At 31.3% G+C, this 19,672-nt stretch overlaps 1 protein-coding gene and 1 long non-coding RNA gene across 6 annotated transcripts; one reads left to right on the forward strand and one right to left on the reverse strand.

The window, feature by feature from the left end:
* Positions 1–10,886: 10,886 nt before the first annotated feature.
* Positions 10,887–11,521, reverse strand: LOC112127082. The gene is made up of 3 exons (XR_002910382.1): positions 11,481–11,521; positions 11,153–11,376; positions 10,887–11,090 (listed from the first exon to the last, which is right to left on the reverse strand). It is a non-coding gene; the product is annotated as an uncharacterized LOC112127082 (long non-coding RNA).
* Positions 11,522–11,598: 77 nt separating this feature from the next.
* On the forward strand, positions 11,599–18,744 carry LOC106673484. 5 transcript variants are annotated; one of them, XM_014405628.2, is made up of 8 exons: positions 11,599–11,660; positions 11,731–11,852; positions 11,917–12,013; positions 16,673–16,850; positions 16,909–16,971; positions 17,863–18,036; positions 18,094–18,250; positions 18,585–18,744. In XM_014405628.2, the coding sequence occupies exons 3-8, from the start codon at positions 11,949–11,951 to the stop codon at positions 18,677–18,679; spliced, it is 732 nt and encodes a 243-aa protein (XP_014261114.1). In that variant the 5' UTR covers positions 11,599–11,660; positions 11,731–11,852; positions 11,917–11,948; the 3' UTR covers positions 18,680–18,744. The 5 variants fall into 5 exon arrangements, with proteins under 5 accessions (XP_014261114.1, XP_014261110.1, XP_014261111.1 ...); XM_014405624.2 differs by having other exon boundaries at positions 11,731–11,848; XM_014405625.2 differs by having other exon boundaries at positions 11,603–11,675; positions 11,731–11,848.
* Positions 18,745–19,672: the final 928 nt, after the last annotated feature.

Consider the following 19,672-nt stretch of genomic DNA (forward strand, 5'->3'; position numbering starts at 1 on the left):
TTGTGAGGTGGATCCATCTTAGGCTTATCCTTTTATTTGTATTGGCGAGGTATAAAAGGATGGGCCCGGTGTACCGCGCTCGACCTTTTACAGGCCGTAGATACAAAGTTTTCCGCGCGCTCAGGTAGCCTAGAAAGGAGTTATTGCAAAAAAAGAGATTTACAGAATGCCGAAGTATTTCAGCATTTAAAGTAAAAATAAAAGGTTAAGATATCGTCGAATAGCCTAAAAATGAATTGTCATCAACCTGAAAAAACTGAGGTTTAAACACGTTTTTTAAATTGTGGACAAACTTTTAATTTTAATGGTGTTCCATCAAAGTTACACAGCTTAATAGTAATGGATTAGCTCATCCTCATCAGTCACGATTAACAACTTGTGCAAAGGCTGTTTTCCCCCCTTAGATGTCTCGGACGGTGAGTTTTCGCCAGTGCGTTTATTCAAATCGAGGATTTACGGTTATACCGTGAAAAATGGCCAAAGTACCATTGTGGAAACAGATGTTGCTTAAACGGATTTCGAACTTGGTTTTAAAACGGTGGAAAATATATTGTCCAGCGCACATGGTGAAGAGCATTAATTACAAGCCCGTGATTTTATTCTTCCAATATTTTTTTTTTGTCCCTAAGCTAACAAAAACGAAATAATTATTTATCAAAGGTCTCCTCCTTAAAAAATTAATTCCGATATTCGACTCTGCAAACTTAATTCATCATGATTATTTGGAGGTCGTGAGATGCGGTCTGGTGTGACGTAAGTTTTAGAAAAACATTTTCTTTATCGTGCCACGTTTCGATCTTTATTGAGATCATCTTCAGGGCCAATACTTTGATTGAATATAAAAAAAATTTTTTGCATTGTATAAATAGTCTTTTTTCCTACATGTATTTGTTAAATTTAAACAATGTTTGTAAATCCCAGCCCCTGAAGATGATCTCAATGAAGATCGAAACGTCACGATAAACAAAATGTTTTTCTAAAACCTACCTCACACCAGACCGCATCTCACGACCTCCAAATAATCATCAAGTAACGGTCACGAAACACCACACAGTAAATTACAAACCATCAATTTGGATTTCGACTTCAGCGGTGATTCAGAGTAGTTGACACGATATCCTCGGCTCTAGAAAACAAAATATACTGCTCAATCGTATTTCTGGACGGTTCGGTAGCATTTCACCGAGTATGGCATCCCGGCCTCATTTATAAGTTAAAACTTATCCTCCCGCATTCCTATTATCTTATCCTGAAATCCTTCCTCTCGGATCGATGGTTTAAACTGAGAATCGTGACCGATTTTTAACCCATCACGCCAATCAGAGCTGGCGTTCCACAAGGGTATATCCTAGGCCCAATCATCTACCCTGCTGACAAGCCCCACATCCAAACAAAACTCACAACCTACGTGACACCGCAATCTTATCAGCACACTTCGTTCTTACCCTAGCAACAGAAGCAATCCAACAAAATCTGTACCTTTTTTACTGGCTGGTGAAATCTGTGGCGGATCAGGTTAAACGAACAAAAAAGCCAACAAGTTAAGTTTACGCTCAAACGTCAAACCTGCCCACCAGTGCACATTAACTACAAGATAGTACCACCATCGCACCAAGTCCGCTTACTTAAATAGTAGACTTACATGCAACCCACAATGCAAGAACTTGACAAAAAATATGGACTACTCAGACACCTAGTGGGACCAAAATCAACACTAAGCATTCATAACAAACTAACCGCTTGTAAAACACTCATCAGGTCTATTTGGACCTACAGAGTAGAACTGTGGGGCTCGGCCAAATCATGCAATATCCAACGAAATTAATCTTTTCATTCTAAAGTTCTCCGCCGTATCCTCAATGCTTCATTCTATGTCACCAATCAAACGATCCATAAAGATCATAAAAACCCTTTCGTGAAAGATCTTATCCGAAAACGCTTCTTCGATTTCAACTATAAACTATCCCACCACCCTAACCCTCTAGCCCTAACTCTTTCCTCAAGGTCTGACCCTTACAATCCTCGACGCCGTTTAAAACGACGACGCCTCGTTACCACCCAATTAAATTTAACCCACCCAATTAAATAAAAGAGAGTTCCAGCACTGGTTCGTGTCTCTCCCCACTGCCTCCTGGTCTGTCAGATTTGTATACAGGGCATTCGGCTACTCGTTTTACAAACTTTGCCCGTAGATTCTACATTCAAAATGGAACCAAACGTCCTAATTTACGTGTGGTGAGTAGTGATCGTTAGTCGATAATTATTCAGAAATCGTGAGATGCGGTCTGGTGTGATGTGAAGATGATCTCAATAAAGATCGAAACGTTGGCACTGTTTTTCTGAAACCTACATCACACCAGACCGCATCTCACGATTTCTGAATAATTGTCCTAATTTACTATGGTCAGAATCTCACAGCAGTTTTGGAGTTATTCCACTTTTTCTGATTTTTTAAGATTTCATGACCTTACTTCAAATAACTCCAAAACTAAAAGGTTTTGGACAAATCCGTTGATATCATTGAAAACTGCGTTAAATTTCCAATCAGATGTGATCAATACTAAACTTGTAAACGTTGGTGAAATAATGGAGGAAAGGAAAAAATCGTGGCTGGCGGATTGGTAAGGTGGAAAATGAAAAAAACCATCTTGCGTTACGAAGGTTTGTTAATGATGATGCTAGGAAGCAGAGGGTTTTTCATTCCTCTAGGACCGTTGTATCCTGGCTTTTTGAATTTTTCCTAGTCCCTTAGTTCAGCTCAATTTGCTCGATCCTTCTTTTAAAAAATAGGTCATTGTCTATCATCGCTGTATTTCTTTTTCCCCGAGTCATTTGATATCCTAGGTTAGGTTAGGTCTACACTGAGCGGTTACTTTACATTCGAAGAAAATATGGTTGGCTTTTTCTTTCTCCTCATTCCATAACCAGTAAATGGGTTTCATCATTGAATATACCCGTGTTTTCTCAAATGTCAGTGACCGGTAGACCTACCACACCCGTAAGTTTTACCTTTCCTGTTTTTTAATCCATTTCTAATTTTTTGGGAACCCATTCTGAAATGGAATCTGGGATCTTTATGCGGTTTTGCAGATACTCCTCTAGCTCCTTTGACTGGTTTTTCGTAACCAAGAACTACTTTTGTGCCCGGCACCCAAGATCAGGTTGTTTTCCCAGGTTTTGGAGATTTTGGATGCATTCATTGGATGTGACCTTTTTATGCGCTAGTCTTTTTATGGTTGATCTTATAAGGATTCTTTTGTCAGCTTAAGTCAGTCTTTTGAGATTTTTTATGACAAAATTATTGATAGCATTTCATTTTGAAATACCGAGATAATTCCATACTGAGTATGATTTTTCATATTGTGGTCATCCATTGAATATATTCGTGTCAAAGGCTTTCTTCATGTCGAAGAATACAAGCCCAGGGTGGTTTTTTAATATTAAAGCCTTCAGTTACGTGGCTAACTGGCTATGCTGAGTCCTGCACGGAAGTTATACAATTTATATAGTGTCGAATAGCTAAGTGGGATTCTATCCTTCTTAATATTACATTTTCGAAAACTTTACTCAAGGAAGCGACTAAGGTAAACAAGATTTGACGGGATTTTTGATGTAGATAAGTTTTGAAACTTTCCAGCATTCCAGACGCTCAAAATGCAGCATACTTTAGAGTAATAATATCGTTAATTGGACCTTGGGAAGTTCTGGTATTTTCAACCGTACAGATCTGAGCAGAGAATATTAAAAGATCTCTTGGTATATTTTTTAAGAAAAATATGGTTAACGATCTTTCAAATTCTACCGTTCATCATTTCTATACAGTTAACGTGCTAGGCGATGCTATTTCTATCTTATTATTTAAAAATTGTTTAGCATTTAAGTCGAGGTAGTTTGTAGCGTGCCGGTTCGTAGTTCTATTTTATATTCTAACGGTTTCGAAGCACGGTCGTCAATGAAGAAAAATATGTAAGCATCGTTCACTGTCACGCGACACCCTGTATTCATTAATTAATTGAGCTCAACTGTCCCGAGTGTGCAAACCAACAAAAGTGGACAGGACAAAACGAATTTCTTCTAAATCCACTCGATGTATTGTTATTCTATTGCCGTCCAATTTGGTTTTTAAAAGAACACGTCAATCGTCGGTTGGCACATTAAATTGGCCCTTTAAAAAACGATAGTCGTCCTCCTCCGGCAAATTGCTTTATTCAAGGCAATATCACCATTAGGGATCGATCCTTCAATCTGCCTTAATGTATTCTGAGAGTACTTTTGTTCTGTTTGTTCGTCCCAATTGGATTCCGTTTTTCCTATATCTTTAGCACTGTTTAGGCAATCTGAATTGACGAAAATTGATCCTATTAAAAACAATGCAAACAAAGATTCTGTAAACCTTCTCTAAAATAAAACTTCTTCATAATAACGATTAATTTCAAAGGTTATCTGAATACAATTTCACTTTTGAATGTAAAAATATTAATTTCTTCTAATTCAACTCTGTTAAATATTGAAGATCACTCATATTTAATTTCAATAAATATTTAATTTACTAAGCCCCAGCTCACGGCAATTACAATCAAAAAACTTATTAAAAAATTCAACTTATTTATTTTTAACCTAGGACAAACATCACCAGAAATATAGCTGTTTTCTATCAAATTAACCCTTTTTAAATACAAATTAATCTTTTTGGATTTAGAATTCTATCTTTTTAACTCCAAATTACACTCTCTTAACTTTCAAATTAATTATTTCTTTAAACCATTAAAAGAAATTAAGTGATCGTATGAAATATAAACTTGTAAAATAAAATTCCTGTATAATTTCAGATTTTTAAATATAAAATAATTGAGCTTTTTGAAGACCATGTGAAAATTAATTAAAATTAAAAATTATTGAAATTAATTACAATAAAGGGGTTTTATTTGTATTTGAGATAAAGTATTAAAATTAAAAACAAAAAAACAACAGAATAATCTTCTATTAAGTCGAGATTTTTTAAACTAGAAAATCATTATTTTATATAATAAATCTGGAATTAATAAAAGATTCATTTGCTTTTATACTTAAGCCATTATATTTAGTGGTCTGTTTGACCAAATCACTCCTTTCAATTAATTAATCTTTTTATGTAAGGTTTTGGTTGAAATGAAAAATTTCTGTAACTTTGTAAGTAAATTTGAAAAAAAAGGCAAGCCGAAAGTCGTGGGTTCGAATCCCGCTCGTGGCAGTAACTTTTTCATTTCAACCAAAACCTTACGTAAAAAGGTTTATATTTAATATTAAACTTTTGAATTTAATTGCAATTATTCATTTCACGTGGTATGTTAGATAAGAACTCACTTCATATTTTGAAAAAATCCTAAATTAAAAAAAAAATCATTTATATATTTTTAAAAACATTTTTATTGTAATTAATTTTCAAGAGGCCTTATAACAGCCCAATTATGTTATATTTAAAAAAAAAACGTGTAAACAGACATTTTATTTTACAAGCTTATATTTCACACCACGTTTTTCTTGTTCAACTTTTTAAGTTTTTTATTGCTTTAAAGAAGGAGTTAATTAGAAATTAGAAAAATAATAATTAGAAATTGAAAAATGTCAATGGAAATTAAAAAGAATTAATTTGAATTTAAAAAAGGTTAATTTGAAATTAAACGAGGTTGTCTTGACGGAAAAAACCTGTAATTTTATATAACTTTTAATTTTAACTGTAATTAATTTTAATATTGTCTTCTAAAAGCCGAATTATTTTGTATTTAAAAAAATCGTAAATACACAAGAATTTTATTTTCCATGATGTTTTACAACATCTCTTAAGTTTTCCAATTCTTTAAAGAAAGGGTTAAGTTGAATATAAAAAAACTTTAATTTGAAGTTTAAAAGGATTAATTTGACGGGAAATGCCATAATATTATACACTTTTAATTTTAAATAATTTTAATTGTAATTAATTTTATTTTGCATGCTTATATTTTCCACCATCTCCTAAGTTTTTTTAATGTTTTAAAGAAAGGCTGAATTTGAAATTAAAAAGCGTTATTTATTAAAAAAAAATAAAAACCGTTAATTTGAAGTTAAAAAAACAGTTAATTTGAAATTAAAAAGGTTAATTTGAAGTTAAAAAGGTTTAAATTAACGGGAAAAAAGCTATTTATTACAAACTAGTTAATACATTCAAAAAGCGATTTCTAAAAAATCTTAAAATGTTGTTTTCTTAATTTATATTTTTTTCATAAAACCGTTGTTTTATGTTTAAATAGTCATGCATCATTGAACAAAAACTGTTTCATTGATGATGATTTCAATGATGACTTCAAAGAAAAGAAATCTAATTTCCTCCTACTGCAAGGATTAAACACCACTTTATTTGAGGGTAAATTTACCCCCAAAATATTACGAACAAATCAATGCCAGTACTAAATCGTCAAATTTGCTTGACCTCTCATTTCTATATCGTATGAAATTTTTCCATTCCATGAATTTATTCTACAAACTTTTTAACAAAAAGCATTACATATAATCAGTCATTTTATATTAAATTCGTGAATTTTCAGTTCAGATCATTGACTGTCTAGATGACTTTGTAACAATCATAAAGGAAAAATTTATATACCCTGTCAAATCAGATACAAAATGCTCTATTTAAAGATAGTGTAGTGAGAAAGAAAACTAAGATCTCTCATACATTTCATAAAGAAGGAAGTTCAACTTAAAAGCGCCCTATAAAAGATGAAACTTTCTCCTCTGAAAGGAACTCGAAGGGCAAAACACGTTAAGACACAAAATTTTTGAAAATCAAAATTGAACTACCCGTTACTGATGAATCAACTGGTTAAGGATGATCACTAAAACCAGAATGAGACATGTTGACTTAAATTTCCGTATATTTTTCCCGAGTCAAACACGGACAATATTCATCGTCTTGTATTATTTCTTTACACCCTATAATATTGAGTTCTTTTAAGAACCCTTATTTTTTCGATTGAGTTCCAGAAGACCGCGAATCACAATATTTACACCAGACATTCTCGTTGAAATTAATGAAATGCAAAGAAGGCTTGAGTACAGTTTGACTAAGGGATTAGATAAAGTAAACAATGACAAATTATGTAAACAGCAAAAGTTAAATAAGGATTAATATTTGATTAAGAATTTACTGTTTTTATTTTATAAGGCATTTTGTAACAACCTAGTATACAATATTAAGTGCCCCCCTAAAAAAAAGTTTATTTTACGACTCTTTATAATTTGATTTCTGAATAGATTCAGATTTTCTAATCGTTTTATTTTTGTTTATAATCGGGTTAAATGTCTTGAATTGGTAGTCGTCACTGTGTGATAAAATTGCTTGCAATATAATTCAACACCCTGACATATTGTTCGACAGAAAAACAGCTAAATGAAATTTTATATTTTTAATATTACTATTAAATTTAATTATAATTATCAAGGCTATTAAATCAGACTGTTTCTCAATCATAAAGAGTAGACGATATTTTAGAACGTAGATTCTGTTTACCACGGGCAAAATTTCGAGAATTCAAATATGTAAGCCTCAGCCTCCTTTTATCCCTGATCCACCGTAAGCGGTTGATCAGTCTCAAGGTCAAGTTTGTCAACATGCTGCAGGACAACAGGCAAATTTCTTGCATTTCCATAGAGTTAGCAAGTTGCCTCACCCTGCTTATAATCCTGACCGCGATTACGGCTCTTCCAAGCCAATGGTACTCTTGAATTCAAATTTTGATATTTTATATAAGAAAAATCATTTCTCGTGTAAAAATTATATATTTTTTAAAAATCTTGAAAGAAATTGGGCATGTGGATGTCCAGAAGTAAAAGTAGTCAGCATTGTGTTTAATCCTGATCAATTCCACATGATTGTCAATTTTTTCAAAAAATTTTGAGCTTGCTTTAGATTCAAAGACTTGTACGTATTTGACACAGACAAATTTCTCTCAATTTAATGAAGATAGCAAGTTGCCTCATCCTGCTTATAACCCTGACCGCAATTATGGCTCTTTCCAGTCAATGGCGCTATTGCTTCAAAATCCAAAATTTGACATTTCATGTAAAAAATCTTTACACGTGATAAAAATTCGATATTTTTTTAAAATTTGAAAGATGTTGGGTATGTGGTTGTCCCGATGTAAAGGTAGTCAGCATGTCTCGCCCTCCTTTTGTCCTGATCAATTGCACACGGTTGTCAAATTTTTCAAAAAATTTCAGCTTGCTTTAGGACAACATTCCTTCATATTGTACGTGTTTGACATAGACAAATTTATCTCAATTTAATGAAGTTAGCAAGTTGTCTCACCCTGCTTATAACCCTGACCACAATTATGGCTATTCCCAGTCAATGGCGCTTTTGTCCAAAGGGCAGAGTTTTTTGTTCGGATGTATTCTCAACTTGACATACAAAGTTTTACAAGACTTGCAAGTATTTATGGATGGTTAGGGATCCTTTATTTTTAGATCAGATAAAATGTCAAAAATCAAGAGTCAACATGTTGACTCGCCCTCTTTATGTCCCTGACCTAGCTTTCAGACTGTCTATTTGCAGCAATTTTGGTCTGACTATTCAGTCAATTAACCCAGTTGCCAAAACTACCAAGCAGACCACACCGAGAAAAGCTAGAAAAATTTCTGTAAGAGATTCTCTTGTTTACCTAAAATATTGACTATAGTATCAAACATATTATTAGTGTTTTAAGTAGTTGTAGTATGGAAATATACCAAATTAACAGATGAAAAAAGGCCAATTTTGGTTAAACGCTGAAAACACGAATCGGAACGTAACGTACGGGATGAGAAGAAAAAAGAGTCAGCGTTTTACAGTAATATCACCCTGAGGGATCCCGATGAAGTAAATTGATTTGTCAGGGGTCATGGAATGAGGACACGACCCGGTTGAGGAGGTTTTGTGACACCTGATTCCGTCAGCGGTTTTCCTTAGTACTGAAAAATGGCCAAAATCTAAAGGGGGCAAGATTTTTTTTTTTTTATAAAGTTCAATTTGTTTGTTGACATAAAGTTACACGGGGGCCCCGGGGCCGTCTCATCTTTCACGAATTCGTGAATAGGTCGAGACTTCGTTTCAAATAGGTCGGATTTGTTTGAGCTCGTGACTAGCTCTATGATTGGGTGAAGCAATAGTCAAAAGTCTCTTAAACGTTTTTTCTATTTTTAACAAGAACAAAATGGCTCATTCTTTCTAAAGAAATAACAAATTTATCGAGTAAAATATTAAATCAAGTAGATTCGAACAAAAAGACACAACGTAACGTACGGGATGAGAAGAAAAAAGAGTCAGCGTTTTACAGTAATATCACCCTAAAAGGACAAAAACCCCAAGAGGAAATGAGTTCGGCCAAAACAGAGAGAATAAACAGATCAGCCTGGTCAGATTCTGATCAAACTGTAGACAAATATTCAATCTATATATATTTAAATTAATTACAAAAATTATATGAAATCACACCTTCCAAATCTAAATTTGGGCCTAATGGAACCAAAAAATTTTTTGGCCCTCCTTCTTACGTCCTTTTTATTTGATACTTGATAGCCATCAAACGTTTCTGATACAAATAGTAGTTCAATACAAAAATGAATGAGAGTGAGATAGATAGAAAGAAAGAAAGAGAGAGAGAGAGAAAGAGATGGCGAGAGATAAATTAAAATATTTTTAAAAAATACGCCATCGCCCAACTTTTTAGTTAACATAATTTAAATGTTATGTTTAAAGATTTAAATGGGACTACCCCCGAACAAACAATTTTTCTTTTCATGCAATAAAAATAACCATTCAAAAATATATAAAAAAATTATACTTTTCTTTTATATACTGTAATTGGGTAATTAGCATGTTGCCTCTCCCTGCTTATAACCCTGACGATTATGGGCCCTTCTCGGCCCATGACGCTCTTACTGTATAATTCAAATGACCTTTTATGTACAAAAATCTTTACCCGTGTAAAAAACGATGCTTTTTAGTCGTCTTGTATGTAGTTGTACAAATTGGTCAAGTGGTTCAAATTGGGTTTTCAAAAAGTACGAGTTGTTTTGCCCTTTGGCTTTTTTTCCAGAAGGCGGTGTGTTTTATTCAGTATTCCCAACTTATCGTTCAAAGTTTTAAAACAAACACGTCAATACTTAGATTATGTTTAACACAAGTAAAATTTCGAAAAATCAAAATTATAAGCCTCACCTTGCTTTTATCCCTAATCAACCGTAAAGTCAACTTTATCAACTTGGTGCAGTACAACATTCCTTCTTATTGAACGTATTTGACGCAGGCAAATTTTTTTGCAGTTTATGGAGTTAGCATGTTGCCTCTCCTCGCTTATATCCCTGACGACGATTACGGCCCTTTTCGGCCCATGACGCTCGTGCTCTACACCTCAAATGACCTTTTATGTAGAAAAATCATTACGTGTGTAAAACACTCGCTGCATTTTAGTTGTTTAAAACAAACACGTCAATGCTCTTGCAAATAGATTATATTTAACATAAGTAAAATTTCGAATAATCAAAATAATAAGCCTCACCTTGCTTTTATCCCTGATCAACTGTATCAACTTGGTGCAGTGCAACATTCCTACTTATTGAACGTATTTCACACAGGCAAATTTTTTGTAATTTTATAGAGTTAGCATGTGGCCTCTCCCTGCTTATAACCCGGACGACGATTATGGACCTTTTCGGCCAATGACGCTCGTGCTCTACAACTCAAATGACCTTTTATGTAGAAAAATCATTACGTGTGTAAAAAAACTCGATGCTTTTTAGTTGTTCAAAACAATCACGTCAAGCTCTTGCAAATAGATTATGTTTAACACAAGTAAAATTTCGAAACATCAAATTATAAGCGTCACCTTGCTTTTAGTCCTGATCAACCTAAAGTCAACTTTATCAACTTGGTGCAGTACAACATTCCTTCTTATTGAACGTATTTGACATAGGCAAATTTTTTGTAAATTTATAGAGTTAGCACGTGGCCTCTCCCTGCTTATACCCTGACCACGATTATATGTCCCTTCCGACCAATGGCAAATTTTCTCCAGCATCCAAATTAGACCTTTTATCTAAAAAAAACTTTGCAGGTGATAATAATTTGGTATTTTTGAAAAAATCTTCAAATTAGTACCTCCAAGGAGACATGATTGATGGTTTACCATTGTTTCATCAAAACCTTTTGAGCTTCTTTGAACTTTCAGAAGACAGAGTTGTTTATTCAGATACTCGACTAAGTATACAAGGTTTTTATTTTTAACGTTAGGAGAAAAGCACTTGCAAAATGTTTGTTTGTCGCAGACAAGCCAGCATGTTGACTCGCCCAGTTTATAGTCTTGATTGTTCCTTCTACAATAACTATTTAAGCTTAATATTAATATTATATTGTTAATATATTTAACAAAATAAAGTTCTTTAGGTAAGAAACAAGTGATTGGTCAAGTGTATGATAAACACATCACCTGGCGCTTGGTTGTTTATGACACTTGTCAATTAATCGTTGTCCACAAACTGTTTCTCGATAAGGATTGGTCTTAACTTTATCTACGAACTAATCCGAGATAAAGAATAATCAAAAAGCAAAGTTTTCCTTTGCTGGTTTTGTAAGACGGCCGACTCTCGACCGCTCTTCTCCCTGTCACGTAAAATAAATAATTGTAATGAAAATTTCGATATGATAATATGACAATTTTATTTGTTCTCTCGTCGTAGGCTACTTGAATTTGTATTTTCTATATAATTCGGCGATTAGCCGAACACGGCCAGTTCTTTATTGCGTTTTTTTTCTAATCTTGGCTTGTGTAAAGCAAGATGGAACGGCCTGTTCTCTGTAGGTAAAATTTGGCGACTTCTGTTCTTTGGGGTTGTTTTTTGTGTTTTAAAGTGGATGTTGTTTAGATTTCGACGAGACGACTGGAGAATTCGATTCAATGAACTACGACGACGACGAGTTTAAGCAAATCAAATTCGGGGTCAAATTCAGCTCAATGCAAAGGTAAATAAATTAATTATACATCAAATAAACTCAATATGCAATAATAATAATAATAATACTAACGAACGAGCGAAAAAACAAAAAATTATTTCGTTCATTCCATTAATTTCCTCCAATCATGAGGGCCATTTCTTAAAAAATATGTGTAATTTTTTATTTTACGTTATAAAAATATAATTTTATTATATTTTATTGTTTATAAATTTTATTATGTAACAAATTTTTTAAAAAAAGACACTTTCTTTTTTATTTATAATTCGAGGTTTAATAGTTTTACTTTAAAAAAAGATCAGAAGTTTTATTGATTATGTTCTGTTTTAATATTAATTAATTTTTTAATAACATTAATAATAATAGGGTTTACATTGTAGGGCGTGAAATGACCTTACCGTTAAAACGCCCTTAAAAATTAATAATAATAATAAACTAGATGTAGATAAGCGAAAAAACAAAAAATAACTTTGTATATTCCATTAATTACTTCCAATCATGATGGCCATTTCATAAAAATATTTGTAATGTTTTATTGTACGTTATAAAAATATAATTTTATACACATTTTACGGTTTAAAATTTGTATTAAGTAACAGATTTGTTAAAAAATTACTTATTGTCTTTTTTTATTTATGATTTGTGGTTTAATAGTTTTACTTTTTTTTAAATTAGTTGTATTGTTTATGTTCTGTTTTAATATTAATTATTTTTTTAAATAAGACACTCTTTTTTATTTATAATTTGTAGTTTCCTAAAAAAAATATAAGTTATATTGTTTATGTTCTGTTTTAATATTAATTAATTTTTTAATAACAATAATAATAAACGAGATATAGACGAGCAAAAAATAAATAAAAAATAACTTCGTATATTCCATTAATTTCCTCCAATCATGATGGTCATTTCATAAAAATATTTGTCATTTTTTATTTTACTTATATGATTATAATTTTGTATATATTTTATTATTTATAATTTTTATTATAAACATAGATTTGTTTAAGACACTGTCTTTTTTATTTATTCATTTTATTTATTCATGGTTTAATATCTTTACTTTAAAAAAGGTCGAGCAAAAAAACAGGAAATATCTTTGTATATCCCATTAGTTTCCTCCAATCATGATGGCCATTTTGTAAAAAATATTTGTCATTTTTTATTTTATGTTATACAAATATAACTATATATATTTAACTGTTATAACTGTTATATATTTCTATTATATAACATTTTTTAGAAGACAGTGTATTTTTTATTTATAATTCGTGGATAATTTTTTTTATCACGTTTTAATATAAATTAATTTTTTTCAAGTATATTATCAAAAACATCCTTTATTCATGGAAGTTCGATCTGATAAAAAGAAACAATTTTCAGACCATTTATAGCATGTTAATTGTAATGTAATAGTAAAAAAAAAGAATCCATGAAAAATAAGAACTTACTCCCAAGTGCAAAACTTTGTGTTTTACCAAATTTAACTAAGCATTGTTAAAAAATATCCTTTCATTTCTGAGGTGTTTCTTTCTAAATTTTCTAAAATTCAAAATAACCATGAAGCTTTTTGGAGAAAAAAACATCAGTACACCGTTCTCCTTACTTAAATGCATGTGTCCTTATCCCTCATAAAGCTTACAAATCTCAAACATTGATTGTATTTTATTTTAGACAATTATTTTAATACTTAAATGCTTCATCTTTTAAATATTTTTAAAAAATTGCCAAAATAGTACATTCTTTTGCTTGTAATTGTGTTAAAATCAATGAAATTGATCAAATCACGGGTCATTTTGGTTGCCTATCCTATTACAGGTTTACCTTCTAAACCAGATGGAATTGACAAATAACTTTCTCACCCATATTGCGAAACTTTACTTTTGATCAAATTTAACTAAGTACTGTGAAAAATATCCATGCATTGGCACAGTGATTTCTAAAATTTGAAACAAGGATGAAAACTCCTTTTTGGATAAAGAACTGTTCTCCTTGCCTTAACAACATGTCTTTTTTCCCTAATAAATTCTTGACTAAAATCAAAAACATTGATTATATTTTGTTTTAGACAATTATTTTAATACTTAAATGCTTTATATTTAAAAAATTGTCATAATTTTTCTTTTAGTTGCGATAAAATCATATTGACCCATTTATTATAGTTCAGTCATTACCAGTCAATTTTGGTCTGTATTCTCACTGGTTTGGTCTGTGACAGATTAAATTACAGGTTTACCCTGCAGACCACATGGAAAAATCTTACTGATTAAAATAAAAGAAGTGATTGCACTTGTAAAATCACCTTTTAATATCGGCCATCTTTAATATTTACAACATTATTCTGAAAAGTTTTATCCACATAATGAAAAGTTTAATTAGAGTAATAATTCAAAAGGATAGTTTTACTCCCAAACAGTAACTCATAACCATTTTTATTAAGACTAATTAGTCGGCACTTGTTACTAATTAACAGCAATTGAAATATTATTGGAATATCAATATCAGCGATTGTTTAATCCCAAGTTGAACATTCACAAACTTTTATTATTGAAGAAAGTGTTTTGTTTTTCAAAATTGTTTTTCATTTTAAGCATATATTTTTTTGTTTGTGCCTGTGTGTTTTATACTCTTAAACTACAATTATAAATGTTCCATCTTGTTTTCTTTTAACAAAATTTAGCCTTATGAATATCTAATCACATGAAAATGATTTTGAAATAAACAAGAGAAAAATTATATTTTGATTGGGAGATTTCCTCCTGTGGTCTGCACCATGTGGATGAAAACCCTGTAATTTGGACATATAAACATACATATACAGATAACTTTGGTCTACCTATCCACTGAACCAAACCAGTAAGGATAAGCAGACCAATTACACAAATTTTTACACCTCTGATAAAAATGTTTCTGAACGTTTCCACATTTTATTTTTATTTTTTTTTTAAGCCCATGTTGTAAGTATATCAGGTTCAAATGCAGGGCCTCATGATTTAAACACAGGACGTTTACCTTAAAGTGATGAGCGCCGTGTCATACCGACACCCCCAAACATTTTGTTTTGAAAAAGGGAAAAAAATTTCTTTTTTCACCTCCATTTTTCATATACAAACTACACAGTCTCACTGTCCGAAGGCATGGGAATCGGTCAAGTTCATAACTGTCAACATGCTGACTTGATTTCTTGAAGTTTAGTTTTGCATCAAAAATAACCAATTTTCAATAATCTTTGAATTAGAGAATACATCTGACTAGATAACCCTGCTTTTTAGTATCTCAATGGGCAAAACATCTCTAACTTGATTTTTTCTCAATTGTACATTGTGGGTAAAGAGATTGTTGGTCAGGTTTATAAACCGAGAGAGGCAGCTTATTAACTCCTTTGAATTGAAAAAAAATTGTCTCTGTGAAACAAAAATAATAAGAAGGAATTTTGTCCTGTGGCAAATCAAAAAACTCCTATTTAAGATCGAACTATAAGCAGTTAATCAGGACTAAAAGCAGGGTGAAGAATTGGAAATTTTCGCCAACTTCTTATGGTTTAGGTCTGACAAGTATGTTTTAGTTTCTTGCCATTTCCTGTGCTGAGTCTTTGGATTTTTATTGCCAGATAAAAGTCCTGTTTTATATGTTTTGATTTCATGTCCTTTAAGAAGCCAACAATGGCCACAAAGAAGGTGCAGATGTACAATGAGAGAGGTCAAAGATAATAAATTTATTAAATTCATTCTTTCTTATTTATGCAACATTTGTAGTTACTTTTTTAAATATATTTATTTATTAATACAAATCCTTGTTCATTTTAGTTCTGATAATTATTTATATTAATTTAATATTTTCTATGCTTGTGTGAATTTGTATTTTTTTTTTTTTTTATTTACAATGGTTTCTTGCTTCTCGCATATCACACAGGTTTATATTGTAAGTTTTCCACTCCGTACTACAGAATTAACTAAATTAATTAATTTACTAAATACTCAGAAAAATGGTAAACAAGCATTAACACAATACACAATCTCTTTTAGTTTCAATTATTTTTGTTTTTAAAATACAAAATCATCTATTAGATAGAACTAGCAACGATGTAGGTCAGATAATACAGATTCCATGATATGCAAATAAATTAAGGTCATGATCGGTAATTTTTACGAACCGCAACCATGTCAGGCTTAAGAGGCCAAAATCCAATTCAAATTTTATTTACTCATAATAAGTATTATAATATAATTAATCAGGTCCACTATGCTTACAACTTAGTGGAAAACTGCTTAAAAATTGTTCTTTATAACTTTAGTTTAACCTTGTTTTAAGTTTTGGGATAACTTTGCCTATAAATTGTTGTATGATTATGTTTATAACTTTTGTACAACTCTTTTATAAAGATTTAAGACAACTTTACCTTAAAATTGTATAATTTTGTTTATACAGTTCATAATTCAAATAACTTGCAAATAAATTTTTGCTTAAATTTTTAAATAAATTTTTTGGATAACTACACAAATTACATGGCTGTGAGTTGTATTTTGATATGTTTTTTTAGAAATCAGCACCAACGAAAAGTCTAGAGGTTTTATTACTTTTCTTTTTAATACCTCTGCTTCTTCATTTTTTGATAATTGGTTAAAGATTTTGCATAACTATTTTATATAACTTGTTATTTTTTTTTCACAGACACTCTTCCATGATAGACTTACTTCATCAAATGATCAATGCTGAGTCCAGTGGAGCCATACAAATTGCATGGACTGTTTTTCTTAAGGAGCTAGAGGAAGAGATGAAAGATTCGAAACAAAGGATCAGAGATCTGGAAAGAAGCGTTAAACAGAAATCCAGACAGCTGGATGAAAATGTAATCCGAAAAATTTAACATTGAAAATATAAAAAAACAATTCACTGTTTCCTTTCAGGCGTATGCTTTCGAAGAGCTACAATCCCAGTTGAATGACGAAAGCGATAAAATGATAGTCCAGGTAATGTCTACTCTTAAGATATGACCAAAGTAAACAGAATATAAATTACACAAAGGTTTGTTTTTTTATCAAGATAAGTGGGTTGGAAAGATACAGTTAAATTAGTTGCAAATTTACGATTATCTAGGCGGAGTTGGCCTATCTGTGCTGAAATCACACTGGTGAATATGTTATCATTCCTTTCGCAGAGTTGAGACTGATTCAGTGAAACTGAGACACTACATTGGCTAGGATAAGAACATCCAATTCTATTTACAAAACCTTTGAAATAATCTTTACTCCTAATCTGAGTCTTGTATATTTTATAGCAAATAAAAAAATGTTTCTTTTGCTGTACATAGAACAATTTTTATATTGTATTTAAATTTATTAAATTGCAAGTTAGATCACACATTAATTTAAGCATAAACACTAAATTAAATCAATTTCTTAAGATATTTCAGCCATATTTTGCCATTTTGCTTGAAAAAATTAGCAATTGCAACAGGGCTTAACATCAAACTACCAGTTAGGCATCGCAGACAAGAGGTCAAGCTACTATTACCACCTTTTATATATTATTATCAATTAAAATTCCATGAGTTGAGCCAGTATTCAATACCCTAACGACTCGGCCAATATGGTCACTTCTATAAAATCATTGTTTTATTTATTAATTATAGGCAAAGGTAATTAAAGCTAAAAAAAATTTTGGATGCTCTGGAATATTCCTATAAATTAGTTGTTATTCAAAACAAAGAATTATTTGTTTACCAAGCCATAAAATGGGTCAGTCATTTAAAAAATTTTATCAGTCATAATTTCTTTACAGTCGCGAAACCTTGTGCCATTGACTTTTTTTTAACATTGAATCAGCATTCGATAAATCAAATGCAACATGTCAATTTTCAGGAAAGGGCCAAATTCACAAAAATTATATCCGAACTGAAGTCCCGTCTTGAGGATAAGGAGAAAGAAGTCGAAGAGCTGATGGAATTCAAACAAGACATCGTCGACAGATTCAATGCCATGTTCCGGCAAAAAAAGCGATCGAAAATTAAAAAAGCGGAACTTTTGAAACAGCAAGTAAAACAGGCCCTTTTTCTTATGAAGAGAGACGATTGAATAATGCACAAATTGTAGGAGGACATGTTACAAGAAATTGAATTGCAAAAAGAAGTAATAGATCACTTGAAAAAGGCGTTGAACGAATCTAAAGATGAGCTGGACAAAGAAAGAATTGATTATTATAAAAAAGGAATCGAGAAAGGGCGAGAAATGGCATATCATGAAGAAATTGGTAAGATTTAAAAGAAAAATTCAATTATGTACTATTATTTTGTATTATTTATCTTTTGCCTACAAAGAAAAATTGATAATCGAGATTAAGTCTGATTAAATGATGAGCTAAAAGGATAAAAAGTTATTTTCTATATTTAGCATCTAACAGAGCTTAAACAAATTTTATTTATTTTTATAACATATAAATGGACCAGAATATGTTTGCTTCTCAGCCATAAACTGGTTTAAAGAAAGAATAAACATCAAAATATCACACAACTAATCCACAATATAATCTTAAATCTAAATCTCATCCGCAAATTACATTTTTCATTAATACAGATATTTTTCAGGAGTTTTAAAACAGTTGGAAATACTGAAAAACATTCAGTTAATCCTCGAGATGGATCTGAAACAACAGAAAAAAGAAATATTTGAAGATGATTGAAAGAAATCTCATTGCAGCTTATTCGATTGTAAATAGTGTACATAAATTTTTGATTTTAGAACTTACTGTGTGAATTAATTCTGTGTCCTGCTGCGTTCCATTCCTATGTCAAAATTTTATTTCAAATGCATAAACTAACCAGTTCTAACATTTCAGACAATCGCATAGTGGCTGTCTAACATTCAGAAAAATTGTACATAAATAAAAATGTGTGGTGGTTAGTGACCATTAATTAATGAGTAATAATAATATAATAATAATATACTTTAATTGCAAAAAAAGTTATAAACATTACATAATATATAATTTAAAGTAAATTTACGGCATGGAGGGTCCGTCTGCCGGGGTACAATATGCTGCAAGTACCTTCAATCAGTTCTCTAGGAATAGAAATGACGATAGTTTGTATAAATCATGTTTTCTTTCATCATTAATTAATGATTGTTCGGAGATGGTGAGATGCGGTCTGGTGTGATGAAGGTTTAGAAAAACATTTTCTTTATGGTACCAATGTTTCGATCTTTATTGAGATCATCTTCAGCGCCTGGGATTTATAAACATTTGTACACAGAAAACAAACACTTGAGTGAGTTTTTTTTCTAGCATTGTATAATTTCATTTTCTCACATCCTACATGTATTTGTATATAATTTTATACTTTATTAAAGAAACGACGCAGAACAACCATTACCATAGCTCAGATGCAATAGAAGGATAAGAGATATAGGAAAAGGTTATGCTAACTAGGAAAGCCATTCTTGAGCAGTGATCTTTATGTCATACCCCTGAAAAGAATTCTGTCCTTATTAAAAAAACAAGAAATCTTCCAGGGCCACCATCATCATACAATCATCGGATACAATAGAAAAAAGTTTAAGCTAGGAAAAAGTATGCTACCTAGGAAAGCTATTCTTGAGAAGTGTAAATTTTGATATAACACCCTTGAGAATTCTGTCAAAAAATTCAAATCTTCCACAGCAACCATCATTGTAG

This window comes from Cimex lectularius, unplaced genomic scaffold, assembly GCF_000648675.2.
Source record: "Cimex lectularius strain Harlan isolate CLEC.00 unplaced genomic scaffold, Clec_2.1 scaffold86, whole genome shotgun sequence".
Lineage (NCBI taxonomy): Eukaryota > Metazoa > Arthropoda > Insecta > Hemiptera > Cimicidae > Cimex > Cimex lectularius.

Bases quoted from the DNA above. Each gene is read 5' to 3' on its own strand.
- LOC106673484 (XM_014405624.2), top strand. The intron at 16,851-16,908 runs GTAATCCGAAAA...GTTTCCTTTCAG, and splicing joins CCAGACAGCTGGATGAAAAT to GCGTATGCTTTCGAAGAGCT. The intron at 16,972-17,862 runs GTAATGTCTACT...GTCAATTTTCAG, and splicing joins GCGATAAAATGATAGTCCAG to GAAAGGGCCAAATTCACAAA.